Below are 17,052 nucleotides of genomic sequence, written 5' to 3'. Positions count from 1 at the left end.
TCTGCCACACAACCTGTAATCGGTTTTAACTTTTATTTGTTTTTTAAATGACATGCAGTTCCCCCATTAAAACATGTTTGTGAAATTAGCACTTGCTATCTTCAGATTTTTGGCTGACCTTTCCATGATAATTTTCTAATGAATCTACTTTGTACTTCATATATCATTCTTTCCCTTCTTCTATGCAACTGCTACAGTTTGCCACACCTACTCTGCTATTTAAGACAAACTTGCTGAACATAATGAGCTTAGACATTCAGTTCAGTCAGCCAATATGCCACGTCTACAAAAAAAAAAAAAGAAGCATGTCTGTCCCTTTCTCTGGAGCAACTGTTTAGAATATCAGCTGTCTAACAGGGATGTGTTGTGGCATGTTTGCTCCTGAGTTTCATGAAAAAGCCCACCTGCCTGCTGAGATAACTTCCCCCTTGAAGTTTAAACTTCTTCAACTGTTTAGAGTTTTAACAAGGACACAGATAAATTTGTGTTATGGATTATGTTTTATGAGGTCTTAAACTCATTTGTAGCTATTTGTGCTGCATCAGGAGAATATACTTTTACTGGATATTTAGATTCTCATTTTTAAGAATCTTGCACTTGTAATAGTTTTTTTTTTTTTTTCCAAATGATGAACATTACTGTTCATTTTCTGCTGGTCTTCTGAAGGTTCTCATTTGTAATCCAGTACTAATTTTCACTAGACAGTTTTTTTCTCTCTCGCTTGTTCAGCCAGTTATCTGAGAACTATGAATCATTCAGCCATTAAAAGGTTCCAATACTGAACCAGTTTTGTGTCTATAAATATCAGAAAGCAGAGCTATAAATCAATAGTCTTCAAATCAAGTCCTTGTCATGTTTTTACAACAAGTATTTTGCTTTAGTTGCACTTCCATTCCAAATAGTGGGAGTTGTGTGGAATCAAACATTCTACTGCTTTAGTATGTTACTTTTCCTATGAAGGTACAGTTTTGTTTTATTTCTATTTACTTTTTCCATATTTAAGGATCAACTGGCCATCTTGGGATGACATTTCAGTGATCTATGACTGTGTCAATATAGTTAATGAGTACCTGCCATCAGTTTCACCTTCAATTTCTGGCATTTTAAATGCCAAGATACGCAAAGCATCTTTATAACATAGAGATGGAGTAACGGTAAAACTGTATTGTTGCTGTGATAATTTAAGTTGTGTTGATTCTGCTGGATATATGCTCAATATATGTGACATGTTTGATAAAAATCAAAGGGAGTCCGGTTTATCTGATAATCAAATAGTGTGCGCTAAAGTGTCCAATGCATAGATGCTGAAATATTATTTTCTTGTGGCATTCTGTTGTCATGCATCATTAAAACAAGAGGCAGATAAACAACAATATAACAGGTGTATAACAAGCTGTCACAAAGATACAGTTAGTTGCAGTTTCTTCAGTTAAATCTACCAAAAACACCAAACAAAGGGCAAATTGACACTTTCGAACACCAATAAACGGATTCCCTAAAAGCTAATAAAACTTGTCATGAAGTGGATGAACTACTGAGGAATGATGCTTCTCTAAGGTTCCTAGAAATAACTTGAAAACTCTTCATCTACTGTGGAGAGTTTTTAGACCGGACATTTTTGTTCCCCAATTGTCCGCTTTTCTTGTTTCTTAACCATCAAACTATCTGTAAATATCAGTCAAAAGCACCTAAAAAAGTTAAATTGAAATTAAATACATAACTAAATATATATATATGAAATAAATAAATAAATCACTTGTATTTTTCTTTGAGAAGAACAAACATTACCCAAAGGTTATGGTAAGATAAAGGTTTAAGGAATCCTGCGTTCTGTGGATGCCTAATAAAAATTAACCACTGGTTAAAAAATAACAAGCCAGATTCACTGAAACTTACTGGAATCATTGCTTTCTAACTGGTATTTAATCACAACAGCCTTCACTGCAGCAACACCCATCTTTACTCACTGAAAAGTTACAGAGACTGCTCAGACATTCTCGAGAGCACGCAAATGCATTTCCATGACGTGGTTTGCACTCCACAGATGCTTTCAATTTGGCTCTCTGCTGTTCCAAGCCAGGTCTCAGAAATCTACCGCTATGCTGTTACTGCAGAGATGATGCAGTAAAAATACAAGAGATTCCATAGCTAACCGTAGACAAGAAGGAAAGGTGTGTCCTGAAGCGGTTTGTAATCAAAGAAACACAGCCTCACAGTACAAACATGTTGACATTCTGGCATGACACTTTACATGACGAGCCGACAGTAGCTAATATATCAGTTTACCTGTTGCTGTGATTATTGAGAGATCACAAGAAGATTCACTTACAATCATAAGAAGAGGTCAAAGTAGATCAAGTCGTACGGGTATTTTATAACGTTTAAAACAAGTAACCTATAAACTGAACCCTTCTTTCGATTACTATAATTAATCTGCAGGGTAGACGCCAACTGACTCATTACACTAATTTGAAATTATAACGTCTGCAGCTCTCAGCTTGTTCCATCTAATTGCTTTGCGTTTACAGCTAAAAATTTTAATGTTTAGTTTCACTCTCATCATAAGAGCTCCAGCTACTTCACCCTCTCATGGTGAAGACAACTTGCTGAAGTTCAAGCCAGACATCAGAACGGGGATGAGGAGGATTGGAGTAACTTTCGATGTGGCATACTTATTTTAGTAATTTATGACCTACTGGGATTTTTAAATACAATTAACTGCTAGTTTACAAGGAATGTTCCACAAACAGTAGAATAAATTGAGACTTTTTTTTGTGGAACATTCCTGGTTTATTGAAAATAGAAGGCAGAAAATTATCTCTGCACACACAAAGCTTGAAGCCGGTTGGACTATGACCAAAGGTCACACTAGGTGACACTCCTGCCAGCTAAAACCAGAAAACTAAAACTAAAATTTAGACATGTTCACCAAAATAGGAGAATATTAAATTGGAAAATTGTTGCCCCGTCTAGAAGTGTCTTTATTTCAGCTGCAAAACGAAGTAGAATCATAGTATACCATAGGCAAAGTGAAAGCATAAAAATTCATGGAGATCTAACTAAAAAATAAAAACCACAACATCAGGATCTCAAACATGCACTGCAATTAAAGATACAAAAACAGAAGACAAAATGTCCAACTTACGTGGGTTAAAAATGATGTTATCATTGCACTCCTCCTCTTTGGAACAGGAGCAGATGAAAAACTTTGAGTCTTTGGCCTTTTTCTCTTTCATAATGCACTTTGTGTTGTTGTAATCGTCCAGGTACAGGCCATACAGGGGATTAGCTGGATTGTGACAAACTGTTTCAAATGTAATATTGTTGTCTTTCTTCCGCCTTGGAAAGAGAAAACAGAGACAACAAAGCATATTGATTACCTGTGACCTATGACCTTAAAGAGTCGTAATACCTTCACAAACATCTTCACATTGTGTAAAGAAGCTTGTGTCCCTGCTGGAAAGGGGCTGAGATGTTGTACTAAATGTCATGTACCTCGTTCTCACTTTGTCTTTTTTAAAAAGGAAAATTAATTTTGAAAATCATAAGGAAAAACAGATATTTACAACAGACTTTACAACAACTTGCAGAGTTTTGTTTTTTGCTCCCCTCTTTTTTGCAGGATTGTTCTAATTCTTTCACACTAGAGGATTTTTGAGCCTATTTATCCCACAGCTTTTAAATTCAGTCCAGATTTTGACTAAGTGACTACAAAGCCCTCATTTTCTGCTGGAGCAGGGGGTCCAAAACTTTTACATGCCATGGACCCATAAACATGGACCCTCTGAGACGATGCTTCAAAATATGTAAACAGCACGTTTTAGAATGTTTATTCCTCGCTTTTATTCACTATTCAATAATTATTACTTTGAATCAGCATAAATTCTGCCTCATATCTTCTGATTTTAGTTGGCCATGAATTTTGTGGAGGAAAATTTATTATCAAGTAAAATCTAATGACTTTATTAATCTGACGTTTATGACATGATATATTACCTGATAACAAAACTTTTCACCACAATCCCCTCTTTTAATTATAAGAAAATGTGCAATATTTTATATTAATCACACTTCCAGTTCATCCACTGCAGCTCTCAGGGGTTTTTCTGCAGCAGGGCTGCTGGACAGTTCCTTCAATATTTTTCTTTGTGTCAGAAACTCATTTGTTAATTTCCTGTTTGCTACGCTAGCTTGTGGATGACTGGCAGCCAATCATAAAAGATAAGCATGGCAAGTAGCCTTTCACAAAGTTATTTTTCACAATAATTATTAAAAATACATTAGATTTTATCGAAAAACATATATAGATATGATTTTAAAAAATGCATAGAATTCAATTCTTTTATTTTTGCATTTTTTCCTCTTCTTCCCAACTTTTGGAGGGAAGATTAGGTCCTTTCCCAGATGTGCTAACCAACTTAAGAAGCAATAATTGGTTTTTATATACCCAAAAAGTGTTTATTTTCACCCTGAAGCCTCTGAATTTCTCTTTTATCCAGGGGATTTAGAACAATTTGCTGGAGAAACTGAAAATTGAAAGCATACTGATCATTCATGCTCTGGATGTGCAAAGCAGCAGGAAGCAGATTTGTATTGGTGTTAAAAGTTTAAGGCCATGCTGATGTTTCTCATTACATTGCCAATGTAGCGGTCATGATATGAGCTGAGGTTAGCAGAAAGCTAATGGTACATGGATAGCAGCGCCTCTTTAAATTGTCCTTCAGAACTCACAAATCCAGAATTACTCAGCAGGAATTTAGACATTCAATATGTAGATTTGTCCAGCTTGAGTTTATTCCAAACTTGCTATTTGTACAGCTCCTACATATTCCTTAAAAGTATGACATTTACTGTGCCATGAAAAGTGTTTGACTCCTTACAGAATTCTCCTGTTTTTGCTTTTGTCAGCTTTGCATGATTCAGAACAAATGCATTTAAATATCAGTACATCAGATAACCTGAGTCAAGATGAAAATCAGATCCCAAATGATGAATTATTGTGAAAACAGAACTTACCAGATGCTGACACACACGTCGTTATCATCAGGGCAGATGGAGGTAATGTCACAATCCACCTTGCAGATTCCCTTACCGAGACACGTGGTGGCCTGCAAATCACAAAACCTGCACAGCTGTTTTATAGCGATCATGGAGGTATCTGAAATGAGAGTGGGAAAAAGGAAAAGGATGGAGAAAGTCGGATTGGTTACCAGATGATACGAAAATAATAAATGACAACAGCATTAATGTTTTACAAGCAAAACAAACAAAAAAAGAAAGCAATGAAAATAAAAATGGTATTCGTCTTAGAGTGGATTTATTCAAGAGAGCAAGAAGAAAATCCAAAATATTTCATCGCAGGGAGGCGGACACATTTTTTCAAGATCTCTGTTGATCTTGTTCGGACTTGACTTTGCCAGCAGGCACGTTTAGATCAGTCAGACAGACTGGATTGTGTGATGAGCGCCTGCGGGCTTGATAATCACCTAAGACCTGAGACAACTGCCAGACGGGTAAGTACAACAAACAGAGGAAAAGCAAAGCCATCTGCTGGCTGGGAAGCCTTTAATTTGTCATTCCAATGAGTCGGCTCCCCCATTTAAATATGTGTTGTGCCAAGAACTATTAAAAAAACAAAAGGACGTAATTGGTGATCATGAGTGATTGGAGGAAGAAGGGAAAATATGCATGTTTTTCAAGACAAAAACATTCAAATTGCCTGATTTGTGGTCATCAAAAGACCTCTTATCCCTAAAAATCATCCATGATTTATTAATAATCACTGTAAAGATTTTTTTAAAGCTTAGAATTATTTTCATCTTCTACTAAACTGGAATAATCTTGCTCAAGAAAATGTAGAAAAGCCCTTAATTTGAGTACTTTTATTCACAGTGGAGAAAAAACAAAATAAGAATTTTTTTTTTAAATCATTGGTGCCACTATTAATGACAGCTTATATAAGATAAAACTTTAGCATACTTTACTTTTTAAAAAACTGATCAGGCTTTTGAAGACTTCTAATTAGTTAACCATGATTTCAATTTTAAAGTCCAATTTCACTTCAAAATGGGCAAGACAAGAGAACATGTTTTGGGAGATGTTTTTTAATCTTCATAAACCAGAAAATGTCAACAAGAAAATAACTACTGTATTTTCCGCACTATAAATCGCACTGGATTATAAGGCACACTGTTAATGGATGATCTATTTTCGATCTTTTTCCATATATAAAGCACACCAGAATTATGCGCTCCGGATTGTAAGGCACACTGTCGTTTTTTGATATAAAGGCTCGGAAAATACAGCACTTGCGTAAATTTGTCTATAATTTCAGTCTGAGCAAAAACAGAATAAAATCCAGCCTCGTGACAAACGATCCTGGATGGAAAGGTCAAAGAATCCCTAAAGCTCACCATCAGAAAACTGCAGCAATTTGTTTAGTATGAGATTATGCTTCTAATTTAACATTTTCAGTTTGCCATGTCAATAAAGGTCATGAGCAATGTATATTGTGTTTCACTGACTTTCCCTTATTTTAGAACCAATGTGATTTAGCGTCTTGCATAAATATTCATACCCTTTGTCACATTTTGTCAAATTAGAGCTAGAAATTTAAATGTATTTTATTGGGCTATTACGACATAGACCAACATGAAGAGAAGCATATTTGTGAAGTTGCAGGAAAATAAAATACTACTTTCTAAACTTAGGTGTGAAAGCAACATGCCTTTAGGGGTTATGAGCAAACATGTGGAAGAAGCTGCTCTGGTGAGATGAAACCAACATTTACACTTGTGTCCGCTTCATCCATCACGGTGTGGTTTGGCTCAGCTACAAAACAGGACAGGTCCAAACTTCAAAGAGCAATCACATCTGCAGAGGAGATCACTGTGGCTGATCATATCGTCAGCTTGGACTAGTACAAGTGAAGGTGTCAGGAAAAGGGAAGCTAATATTTCTGCAGACCCCACACATCCTGGTCACAAACTGCTTAGACTTTTACCTTCACCTTCATGCTACTACAGAGGATTATTTGCTAAAACCAGCCACCACAGAAACCGTTTCTTCCCCCATGCTGTTTCTCTAATGAACACATTAAACAGAAACCTTACAGCTACTCTCCTGTGCAAAAATAGACATATTTGCACTATTTTTACATATAAACATTAGCTGTACATTCACATTGTACATGTGTTTCCATTAATATTTTCTATGTATAATTCATATGTGTGTTTATATATTTATACTTCATGTCTGTACACTGTGATTGGTGAAACCATAGTCAAATTAATTGTTTGGGTGCACAAATCGGCCAACGAAGCTGATTCTGAAGAAGTCAAAATTCGATGAGTAGAGAAAAACTAAACCAACACAACACACGTCAGGGAGTACAACAATGTCATTGTGAAACAAGTTGGTGGCAGCTGGGGGAGTGGTTTTCTACAGAAAAAATGAGGAAGTTTGTCAGAGCTGATTTGAATATGGATGAGGCTAAATACAGTGCAACACTGGAAGAAAATCTGTTGAAAAATACTTGAGATTGGGCTACACTATCACCTTCTGATATGAGAAGAATGCTAAAAAAAAAAAAGAGCCAGCGCTCTTTGAGAAGTGATGGTAACGCTTGAAAACTGAGCAATTTTGCAAACAAGATTAGGCAAAAATTTCAGTTTGTAGTTGAGCAAAGCTGATGGAAACAAACAGCAAAAGAGTCTTTGCAGCTGTACTTGCAGCTGCAACTACAGCTGCAAAGACTCATTGAAGTTACTGTACTGACTAAATGAGGTATTGACTCAGGGGGCCACAATATAAATACTGCAACACTTCACTTTATTTGTAAATAAAAATTGAAACAAGGCATTATTTTCTTTGCAAATTACACACAACTGCACTTCATTTCATACCATCAAAAATAGGACACATCGAAATATGGGGTTTGAACATTACAAATGTAAGAAAATTGTTTAAGGGGCGGGAAGACTTTTAGCGCTACGAGGTTACAGGTTAAAGGGCAGTTAGTGAGAAAACAAACCATGCAGAGAAGCTATTACTTCCTACTGCCTATGCTGGGAAGTAAGACGAACCGAAAGACGATTTAAAAAGCAGAAATCTGCAGCGTGTGACTGCTCTGAAATTCAGGAAATTCACATAACCACACTTCAGCTGTTTCCTGACTCTGTGTACAGGAAACTATCTGCTCATGAACCAATGAATTTGATGCGCAGCCATACTGAAAATAAGTAGGTTTGTTTCCATCTACTTGCAGATTTTTAAGAGCATCGTGTGAAGGTTGCAAAGCATACATGGCTGATCATGTGACCAACAGAGTCAGATGTTTTTCAGCCTGGGAAGTGTAAGCGAAAGCATGCTTTTTGGCAGCCAAACGTCTTCACACCGATTTCAGAATATGCCTCTGAAACGTGGTACAAAAATCTCTCTGTGTCAGCTTAGCCACGCTGGAGGGTGGGCTTACGGTAAAAGAGCACAGCTTCTGCAAAAAAAACAAACAAAAAAAAAAAAACCTAAAAGGGAAGAGCAGGAAAGTTTGCACTGAAATTCATCCTGACATCTTGTTTTACAAAATCTCTGTCTCAGGAAATTGCAGAGAGACATTTCTGAGCTCATCTCTGCTGAACAAACTCCCAAAGTCAAAAAGCATCACTTGAACTCCAGACTAAACTAAATGACTTAGCAATTTAAATTTCTGCCCCGTGGGCTCGAGAGGTGTTTTTTGAAGTGGATCAGCAACGAAAACGAGGGACAGGGGGATGAAAGCCCATTCCTGAGTAGTAGGAAGGTGGCTGAGCTCAAGTAATTATATCATTAGAGTAGCTCCTCTCAAAGAGCATGTCATTTTAACCCAGGAGGCGGGTTGTGGAAGGGATGAATGGTGGTAATTGTCACCCAGGGCTGCATATAATTGCAGAGTAGTGGGGGGAAAGGGGATTAGTAGCAGCCAGAGCTACTTGGTGCCGCTGGGACTGAGTCTGAGACAGATGAAGGTAAAACTTCCTGGCAGCAGGGTGACTTGGTCAAAGATAAGACAGAACAATAAGGAGGAGTAGAAAGGCTCCACAAATATTTCACTTGGCGTAACACTTAGGTGTAGTTGAGGAACCTAGCATGTGGTTAGGTAGTGTGAACTTTGGTATGTTAGGACGTTAGGTAATTTGGGATGTGATGAGTAAAGAGAATTTCACCTTGGTCTTGAAAATTATATAGCAAATGTGAGCTTGGGAGCAGACTCCTAAAGCCACCTGCCATAGTCGATGATCTATCAAGTAGAGTACTGTAGCCAGCACAAGAGCTGGAGTATGTAACTTTTATAAAAATCAGCTTTTTTTTTACACATTTCTTAAAACTGTCACTATGTCATGACAGTATATAATAATAATAATAATAATCTGTGAAAAAAAATGAGTTCCTCTGTCTTCTTCCAGTGTTAACTACATAAATCAATCAGAAAAGGCTAGTAAGAGCTAGAGGGAGATCTTAGAGCTGTCAATCTACTCGTGTATGTGCTGCTCACAGCTGGTTTACCAAACAGGGAGCCCGTTCTGACCGCTCAGGCTAGGTAGCATGGTCACTGTTGATGACAGTTAAATGTCTTTCTTGAAATGGTATGCTGTTTCGCCGCTAAGACACTCCTCCTGGCTCTGATTGGTTGTTTGTGACTGAGAGATGGCAGTAGTAGCACTGGGAGGAAGTGGATGAGTTCACAGATTATCTGTCACATAATATACTGTCACAACAAGGTGACAGTTTTGACAATAATGTGAAAAACCTTTTTTTGGGGGTAAATGTTACATACCCCCACATTTTGATATTTGGATTAGCACATTTAGATCTTGTCCAAATGACCAAAACTGATAATGAAATCTATTTTTGATGTACGCACATACACACAACCTAATCAGAAGCTGCTCTTTAGAAAATACTACACAGAACTTTGAAGTACATGTGTTCTCATTTGCTAAGAGTCTGATTATCAGAAGAAAGAAGTAAAATATTATACTTTGTGTAACTTATAACAACTTATTTTGAAGCATTTAAGACAGGTTCAGATGTTTGACAATTATTTCTGCTTGTTAGACTGTTATAGCAAAACTTTATTAAGTGAAATCATCTTTTAACATACTTAAAGTATGATTAGTCAAATTTAAACTATGTATGCTGTTTATTTTTCAGTAGGGTTGCTGTTCTCAGAATGTGGTACTTGGGTTTCCTTTAATTGGGCTTAAAATAACTTCTGATTATTTCCAAGACAAACACAATCAAATTGACTGTGATGTAGTGAAGAGCAGTGAACCAGGACCAAACTCTCATGGCTTCTGAAGCTGCGCTCTACTGATCTCTGAATGTGGCAATCTGGGAATAACATCAAACTTAACCTTGTTTCAGGGTTAAGTTGGAAAATCGGATAATGGATGTTCTCTGTGATAAGTACTGTTTGTAATAAAAGATAACAACAAATTTCGCAAACCAAAAAAGATGTTCTGAGCACTGCATGAATGGTTTTGCTGAAGGAGGTTGCATATTTCTGATTTAGAGATACAAATAATCAGAAGGGCATAAAGAGTTTAATTTGAGAAATACAACGTTTTTTTTAAATGAAAGTTTAGCTTTTGTGGGACACCTCCTTCTTTCCCATTTGAAAACGATAACTTTAAGGACCTATCTGTTCATTTATCTAACTTAGAAATTTGGAAGTTCAGAAAGTTCAAAAGTGGGACACAATTTCAGCTCATCTTTCAGCCAAACAAAGAGAGTCTGTTTCCCCTCATGTTACATTTTGCCTTTTTTTAAAAAAAAAAAAATTCTACAAAACTAGAAAAGATTGAAGGAGCATTCCAGGGCTGTTTTTCTTCTTGTAGTACATTTTGAACTGAAAAATACACTCTTTGCTTTTTGAAAATCAAAAGAAAAAATACATGGCTAAAAGTTCACATTATTATTATGGATGCCATTCAAAACTGCAAGAAATATCTATGTTGGTGCAGTTGTATCGAGGAACAATAACATTGATACTGAAGGCAACATACTGGACCTCACGGTGGGAGAGAGTTCATTCATTATTGTTACCCAAAATAAGACAAGAAAAGAAATTAGCATAAATAAGTTTATAAATGTTGCAACTAGACATATCACAGTAAACCAAAACATTTTGCCATAACTGTCCCATTGCTTAAAGACATTTTGCTTAAGTGCTAGACTGAGCAGAGTGTTTTCCACCTTAGGATGCATAGAAACACAGGAAAACACTCCCACGCTTGATGCTGCACACTGCCAGTCAGCTGGCTGAAAGAGGGTTACTACACTTTCACATTGATTACAATAAAGACAATTCAACTGTTTGCAAATATTTCCCAATATAAATACAATGGACAGACAAGGCATATTAGCTTATTGATAATATTGTTATGACTAATAATAATATTATTAGCTGGAATAATGGTCACTTTTTGTAAAAAAAAAAAAAAAAAAAAAAAAGTGACAGCATAACTTACACATTTCTACTTTAAAAGTTTGCCTAAATGTCATGATAGTGGAAATTTATTGGTATCACAGTGTGAATATTTCATTCTGGACTGTAGTTGCGACTCATCTAAACCTGTCTGCGATCCATATCTATAAACAAACCACAGAAGACCCCCACGTTTTCACAGATCATTTTTAGATTTTTCTGTGGAGCATAACTCCAGAGTATTCACAGAAACTTTCACTACTTGCAGATTTTGTGTGTGTGTGTGTGTGTGTGCATAAAATATCTAAAATATTTGAAAGAAATACAGCTTAGGAAACTGAAATACACAGATACAATACTACTTGACAGACTATTGACTGTTGTTTACACCCCAGAGCATAAGGAAGACTGTAGATATTAGCTTCTGGTGTAGTGCTAAGATGGTTTCTGAGGTATATTGTGCGGTTAAATTATTTAAAAAGGCAGATATGCTGGTTTTTAGGGGGATTTAGTGCAATTCACTAGCAGCTGTGGTGATATACCGCGGGTCCACTGAGTGCATAAGGGGACTGCAGCATAGTCTCCTCAAACCCACCTTTGTGGACGCCACTGCTAAAGGATTTAAATACTCTAAAACGGCACCAACCGATATCAACCGACCTTTCATTGTCTTGATTTTTATCTATTTAGGTCACACATATCAATTGCCACTATTATTTCTGGTATTTACTTTGATTATTCGGAGGCTCTCAAGACTTTCGAAACCACCGATCAAACTGTCAAACCAAACGTGCTCCTTAAAACTGCTTTTGTCTCGTAAAATAAAGCCAGTCATATCTTCGTAAGACATTAAACCGTTTTTCACATAAAATGAGACAACATCTTAAGGAACTCAAACATTTGATTAGTTTCTAAAAGTCGATGATAGATTTGAGATCAGACAATACATGTCGGAATTACTCTACTTTTGTGTTTAGTTTAGTTTCTCCGACTCAATTTACACTGTTTTAATAAAAGTCTTTTAAAACAAAGAATCTTTCTTTTAAAATAAGGAAGTTCTTTGTTGAAACTTTGAGTCAACTCGCCCCTTTAACAAGTTTTAATAAGTTTCACTCACTCGTCTCCACCGGCAGAAGCACAATACCGAACAGGACCGCTCCGCAGCAGAAAACGGAAAACCGAAGCAGCTCCATGTAGAACCGGACCACACGCCCCCTTTCTTTTTCATTAATTGAGCCTGGACAGAAGAGTTAAATATCCGAGTTTCTCTGGGATCCAGCCGCCTGTTGCTCCTCCACAAAACGCGACTTCACAGCTCGGTGTAGAAGCAGCGTAAACACCAGGCAGGACTTGCCCTATATGACTCACAGTATGTGCGCCTTTCCTGAGACAGGAAATCTTCAGAGGGGCTGGACAGGTTTTTTCTTCTCTCTCTCTCTTTCTTTCTCTCTTCTTCTTCTTCTTGTTCTTCTCAATCATGCTTCTGTGGCTCACAGAGTTTTGAAGCATGTCATTAAGAAGCTCAGAGCCAGTAGAGCAAAGGCTTGAAAATTACACGCTCCATACTTGCTTAATTAGAGACTTCACTTCTGGGCTACACACGTATATACAAACAGATTTACTTAAGAAAACTCATATTTTCATTTAAAGGTGTCATATCTAGTGAAATGGTCACTTTTTAAACCCTGTAACAGGGTCGGCCCAAAGTTACATAAGGAAATTCCCGTTAGAGAGATACACTTAGTTTTGTGACATAAGGTTCAAACGGCAGTTTATTTTGGATGGCAAGTCTATAAAAAAAATGGATATCAGCATTCAAACGGTGCTTTAAAGAATCTGTAATCAGTGGAAATAAGGCAATTAAAGTTTATCCACACAAAACAGACTTTCAAATAGAACCGCAGCCCAAATCTCCCCGAATGAAACTGTGAAATTTCCCTTTAGTTTGCCCTAAACTAAAGGGCAACCCTCCCTTCGGTCACCCCACAGACACTGAAAATGTTGAGACTTGAATTATAAATAGTTCAATACATGTTAAACTTCTTAAAATAAAATAAAATAAAATAAAATAAAGCAGCCCTTTAATATTGTATCGACTCCAGCCAACATCAGCTTTATCTTCCACTGAACTTAACTTCCAGCTAAACATTAGAAAAAACTATTCTGGGTGCAATATTAGTTTTTTTCCCTTGTGGTGCCCTGTGCAGAAAGCCATATTGTTCATATAAAAAACTACTGATGAATAGAAATACAATGCTAACTTTAGCCATGTCAAGTAAATGTGGTGGAAGAGTCTCTGTACTGCTCGTGCAAACCACTGAATAAACTAATATGCAGTCTGTATAAGTCAGTTTGGTCATACAACTGAACATCTTGCAAACTACTTCCCATTATAGTTAAAAATAAAAGTATAAAAAGTTTTAAGTCAATTCTGCACTTTTATTTCGGATTGGTATCGGCCGATCGATACTAAACCTCAGATATCTGTGTAGGTATTGGTAGTGAAAAAAGTGGATCGGTGCGCCCCGAGACATCTCAAAAATGTGCATCAAAAATTGTTTGTTTGGTGCATAGTTACAAGGATTAAACAGATAAGCAAACGTTTAAATATGTAGTTATGAAAGGGAATGAGACAAGTAAAAAAGCAAGGAATCCTGCTGACTTGGAGTATGTACACTAGGTCAGCTCAGCCTACTACTGTCCACACCACAAATTGAAATGACACACTTATGCTGGCATGCTCCTCTGGAAATGCTCCTGTTTCCTTCAAGGCCCGCATAAGGAACTGTCTAATTCTCATTTACTTTTGTTATTTTAGTTGAGGACACAGAGAGGAGTTTAGCGCCCCAGAACACTCAGAAATTATTCATCTGCTGCAGCTCTTCTCTGGGATGTTTTCGCTCTGCATGCTTGAGAAGTGACGTCAGGCTGGAGCTCTGACCCTGTGACCCCAAAAGGCTTATGATTCTTTGGAAAAAACGTGACTGCTCCCTTAATGTCCTCTATCATCAGCTGTTGGGTAACTTTTTAACTTTTGTACGTAACATTTTAACATACATGCAGCAAAAGAAAAAATAAATCATGTTGCCTAAACAAAAGAGGAGCTCTTGTTAGCATACTTGTGCATACTTTTATTTGTAAAACTATATTTAAAAGACTTTTCTGAAAGGAAACACTTTACTGGCCTCCGTTATTTTGTCTTCCGTCATTCTTGGCTCTCAGTTAGCGGGTGTGGAAAGTCGTGTTTATGTCTAGGTGTCTGTTTTAGGCATGTGCAGCCATTAGGTACTGCAAAGTGGACGTCAAGTCACAAGGTGGAGATCCAAAAGCATTTTAAGGCCAAAACAGGCCACAGACCTCAGCACATGTGAGGGTTTCAACATCCTGCTCAATGACCACAACATTCAAACAAAACTTCTGTATAAATACATACCTGACTTTATAGCTTTATCTGCTTCAATTGAGCAGGAAACCCCAGCATACCCTGGGAGGCTTATTTTAGTCCACGTGCCATTTTCTTTTACTTTCAGCTTCCCCCTCCTACACAAGCTTCACAGAGTTTTGTGCCTTTGAGCTACTTATTTCTTACAGTAGTGAGCAAACACAGATAAACAAGAACCAGATAAACATCCTGAGCGGTAATATGCTCAAAGCAGGCGCCTTGTGTTCCTGTGTACTGCTTTGGTCAAGTTGGACGACAAACAGAGTGACCCTTATAACAAATCTCTGGACGCATGCCTTCAGATAACACTGACGGCAAATAGATGATTTATGGTATTTTAATGATGCTAACAGACATCACTCGTCCTGCCCTCCCACTCGGTGACATTAATTGTTAGTTATTAAATTTGACACGGTTGCTCTATTTTTAGAGCCTCAAGATGACTTCATCTGACTTTCTATTTTTCATAATCCAGATAATCTCCTCCCCAGTTTCTTGAATGGACTTTGCTTCACCTTTTTCATTGCTGTTTCTGTCGCTTGTGCACCGTTTTCTACTAAAAGTTTTCCTTCCACTCAACTTTCTGTGGTAATGTGGCCTCGTTTTTCCTTTTGAGTTCAAGTGATGTTTTTTATATTTGTTGCTTAGGATTGTTATGTTTTGAAGTGTTTATTGTTGTGTTGCATGTTTTTGAGGTCACGTGCCACGCGCACCCGGAGACGCCCACTGCATCAGCACAGGTGTTCCGCATTCTGATTAAGCAGCGTGCAGACTGGGACTGGGATAAAATCATCGATGGTGAGACATCTACTGAGAAGAGGCGGACGGACTTGGGCTGGTTCTTTTTGTGGAGGACGGCACGAGCAGGCTCAGGAACTAGCGACGAGAGGACGGGTTGCCAGGAAGCGCCATCCGTCGGGTTGCTGTTGGAGGCCGCGGGTTACTCGACTGGTTGCCGTCGAGAAGCGCGTGGGCGGCTGGAGGAGCCGTCGGGACCAGGGTGCGGCTGAGGTTCCTCAGAGGCTGGAGCTAAGCATCTATTTTATAGACTCGTTTTGACTTGGTTACCAAGGACTGCCTGCGCCTCCTCTCTCTTTTGATTTCCTGTTTTTAAAATAAATTATTGGAACTTTTACTGGTTGTTGGAACTCTGTTCACAATCCCTGCTGGTTCATATTGGGTACTCCACTCGGGTGCCACATTTCCACTAATATCTTTGGATACAGCACTCTGTCGAGAGCCAGTGACTTTTAGTGGCCTGTTTGTTCGAGTGTGACTTTGACAACTGAGCTAAGCTGCAGTGAAAAGCAAATTACTTTTCCCACATTGCAGCAGCTTTATTTACAGACAGCAAGAAGAACAGCAGCAACAAAATCCTCCTGCTGCACAAAAATAGCAGCAGATGAAGGCAAATCAAGAGTTCACTCACGTGGTAGCTTTCATCTGAACGGATACATTTTTATACAAACAGATGAATCTATATTCAATTGACTTGGCTTCTCAACACGCACTCATGTTCTACATGCATGCATCCATGAAACGGTTCAAATTTAGTTATTACATTCCTAATTTTTACACTTATAAATTCTCTATACCATAGCTGGGTAGTTTTAGAATCCATCCTCACTCCGTCTGGTTCAGGGATCTCAAACTGCAGTCCTGCAACTTTTACTGTGGCCTGAGAAAATATGAACCCCCTTTCAGGTCATAACATGTTGCACATGGTACAGACACATCTCAATCACCCGATTTGACACATGGACTGAGGCCATGTGAAGAAAGAATGAAACACTTGATGTAGAGAACTGCAATTTGAGGATTATAGATAACAGCGTTATAATAACAGCCAGACAAAAAAAAGAAGGAGTTCAGCCATGTTTAATGAACCTTAAGGGGATTACCTGTAAAGGGCCTGAACTTGTGTAGTGATTTATCTAGTCCGGAGATGGTGGATTTCTTTAGACACACTGATGGTGGTAAGCTACATTGTAGCCACAGAAGCGAGGCTGATACATAATACGTAATGTATATTCTTTATGTACTACAGTGATAATGGTGGTGATGTTTAGAGAGCCAAATAAGCCTGAGAACTCATCAGATCAAAATGTATTTTGCACTAAACGACAAAGTAAGCCTCACAGGTGAG

The 17,052-nt window shown here is 37.7% G+C and overlaps 1 protein-coding gene across 1 annotated transcript in view; it reads right to left on the bottom strand.

The window, feature by feature from the left end:
• The window catches only part of LOC102218164 (TGF-beta receptor type-2-like), a 30,994-nt gene extending 18,134 nt beyond the window's left edge, over positions 1-12,860 (bottom strand). The window contains exons 1-3 of the mRNA XM_023345277.1: positions 12,582-12,860; positions 5,017-5,158; positions 3,146-3,339 (exon numbers count right to left, since the gene is read on the bottom strand). Coding sequence (XP_023201045.1) covers positions 3,146-3,339; positions 5,017-5,158; positions 12,582-12,657 — 412 coding nt within the window. The 5' untranslated portion in view covers positions 12,658-12,860. The remainder of the gene's footprint in view (positions 1-3,145; positions 3,340-5,016; positions 5,159-12,581) is intronic.
• Between the last annotated feature and the right edge of the window lie 4,192 nt (positions 12,861-17,052).

The sequence above is a fragment of the Xiphophorus maculatus genome, chromosome 13 (assembly GCF_002775205.1).
Source record: "Xiphophorus maculatus strain JP 163 A chromosome 13, X_maculatus-5.0-male, whole genome shotgun sequence".
NCBI lineage: Eukaryota > Metazoa > Chordata > Actinopteri > Cyprinodontiformes > Poeciliidae > Xiphophorus > Xiphophorus maculatus.
This window is presented reverse-complemented; position numbering and strand designations above follow the sequence as displayed.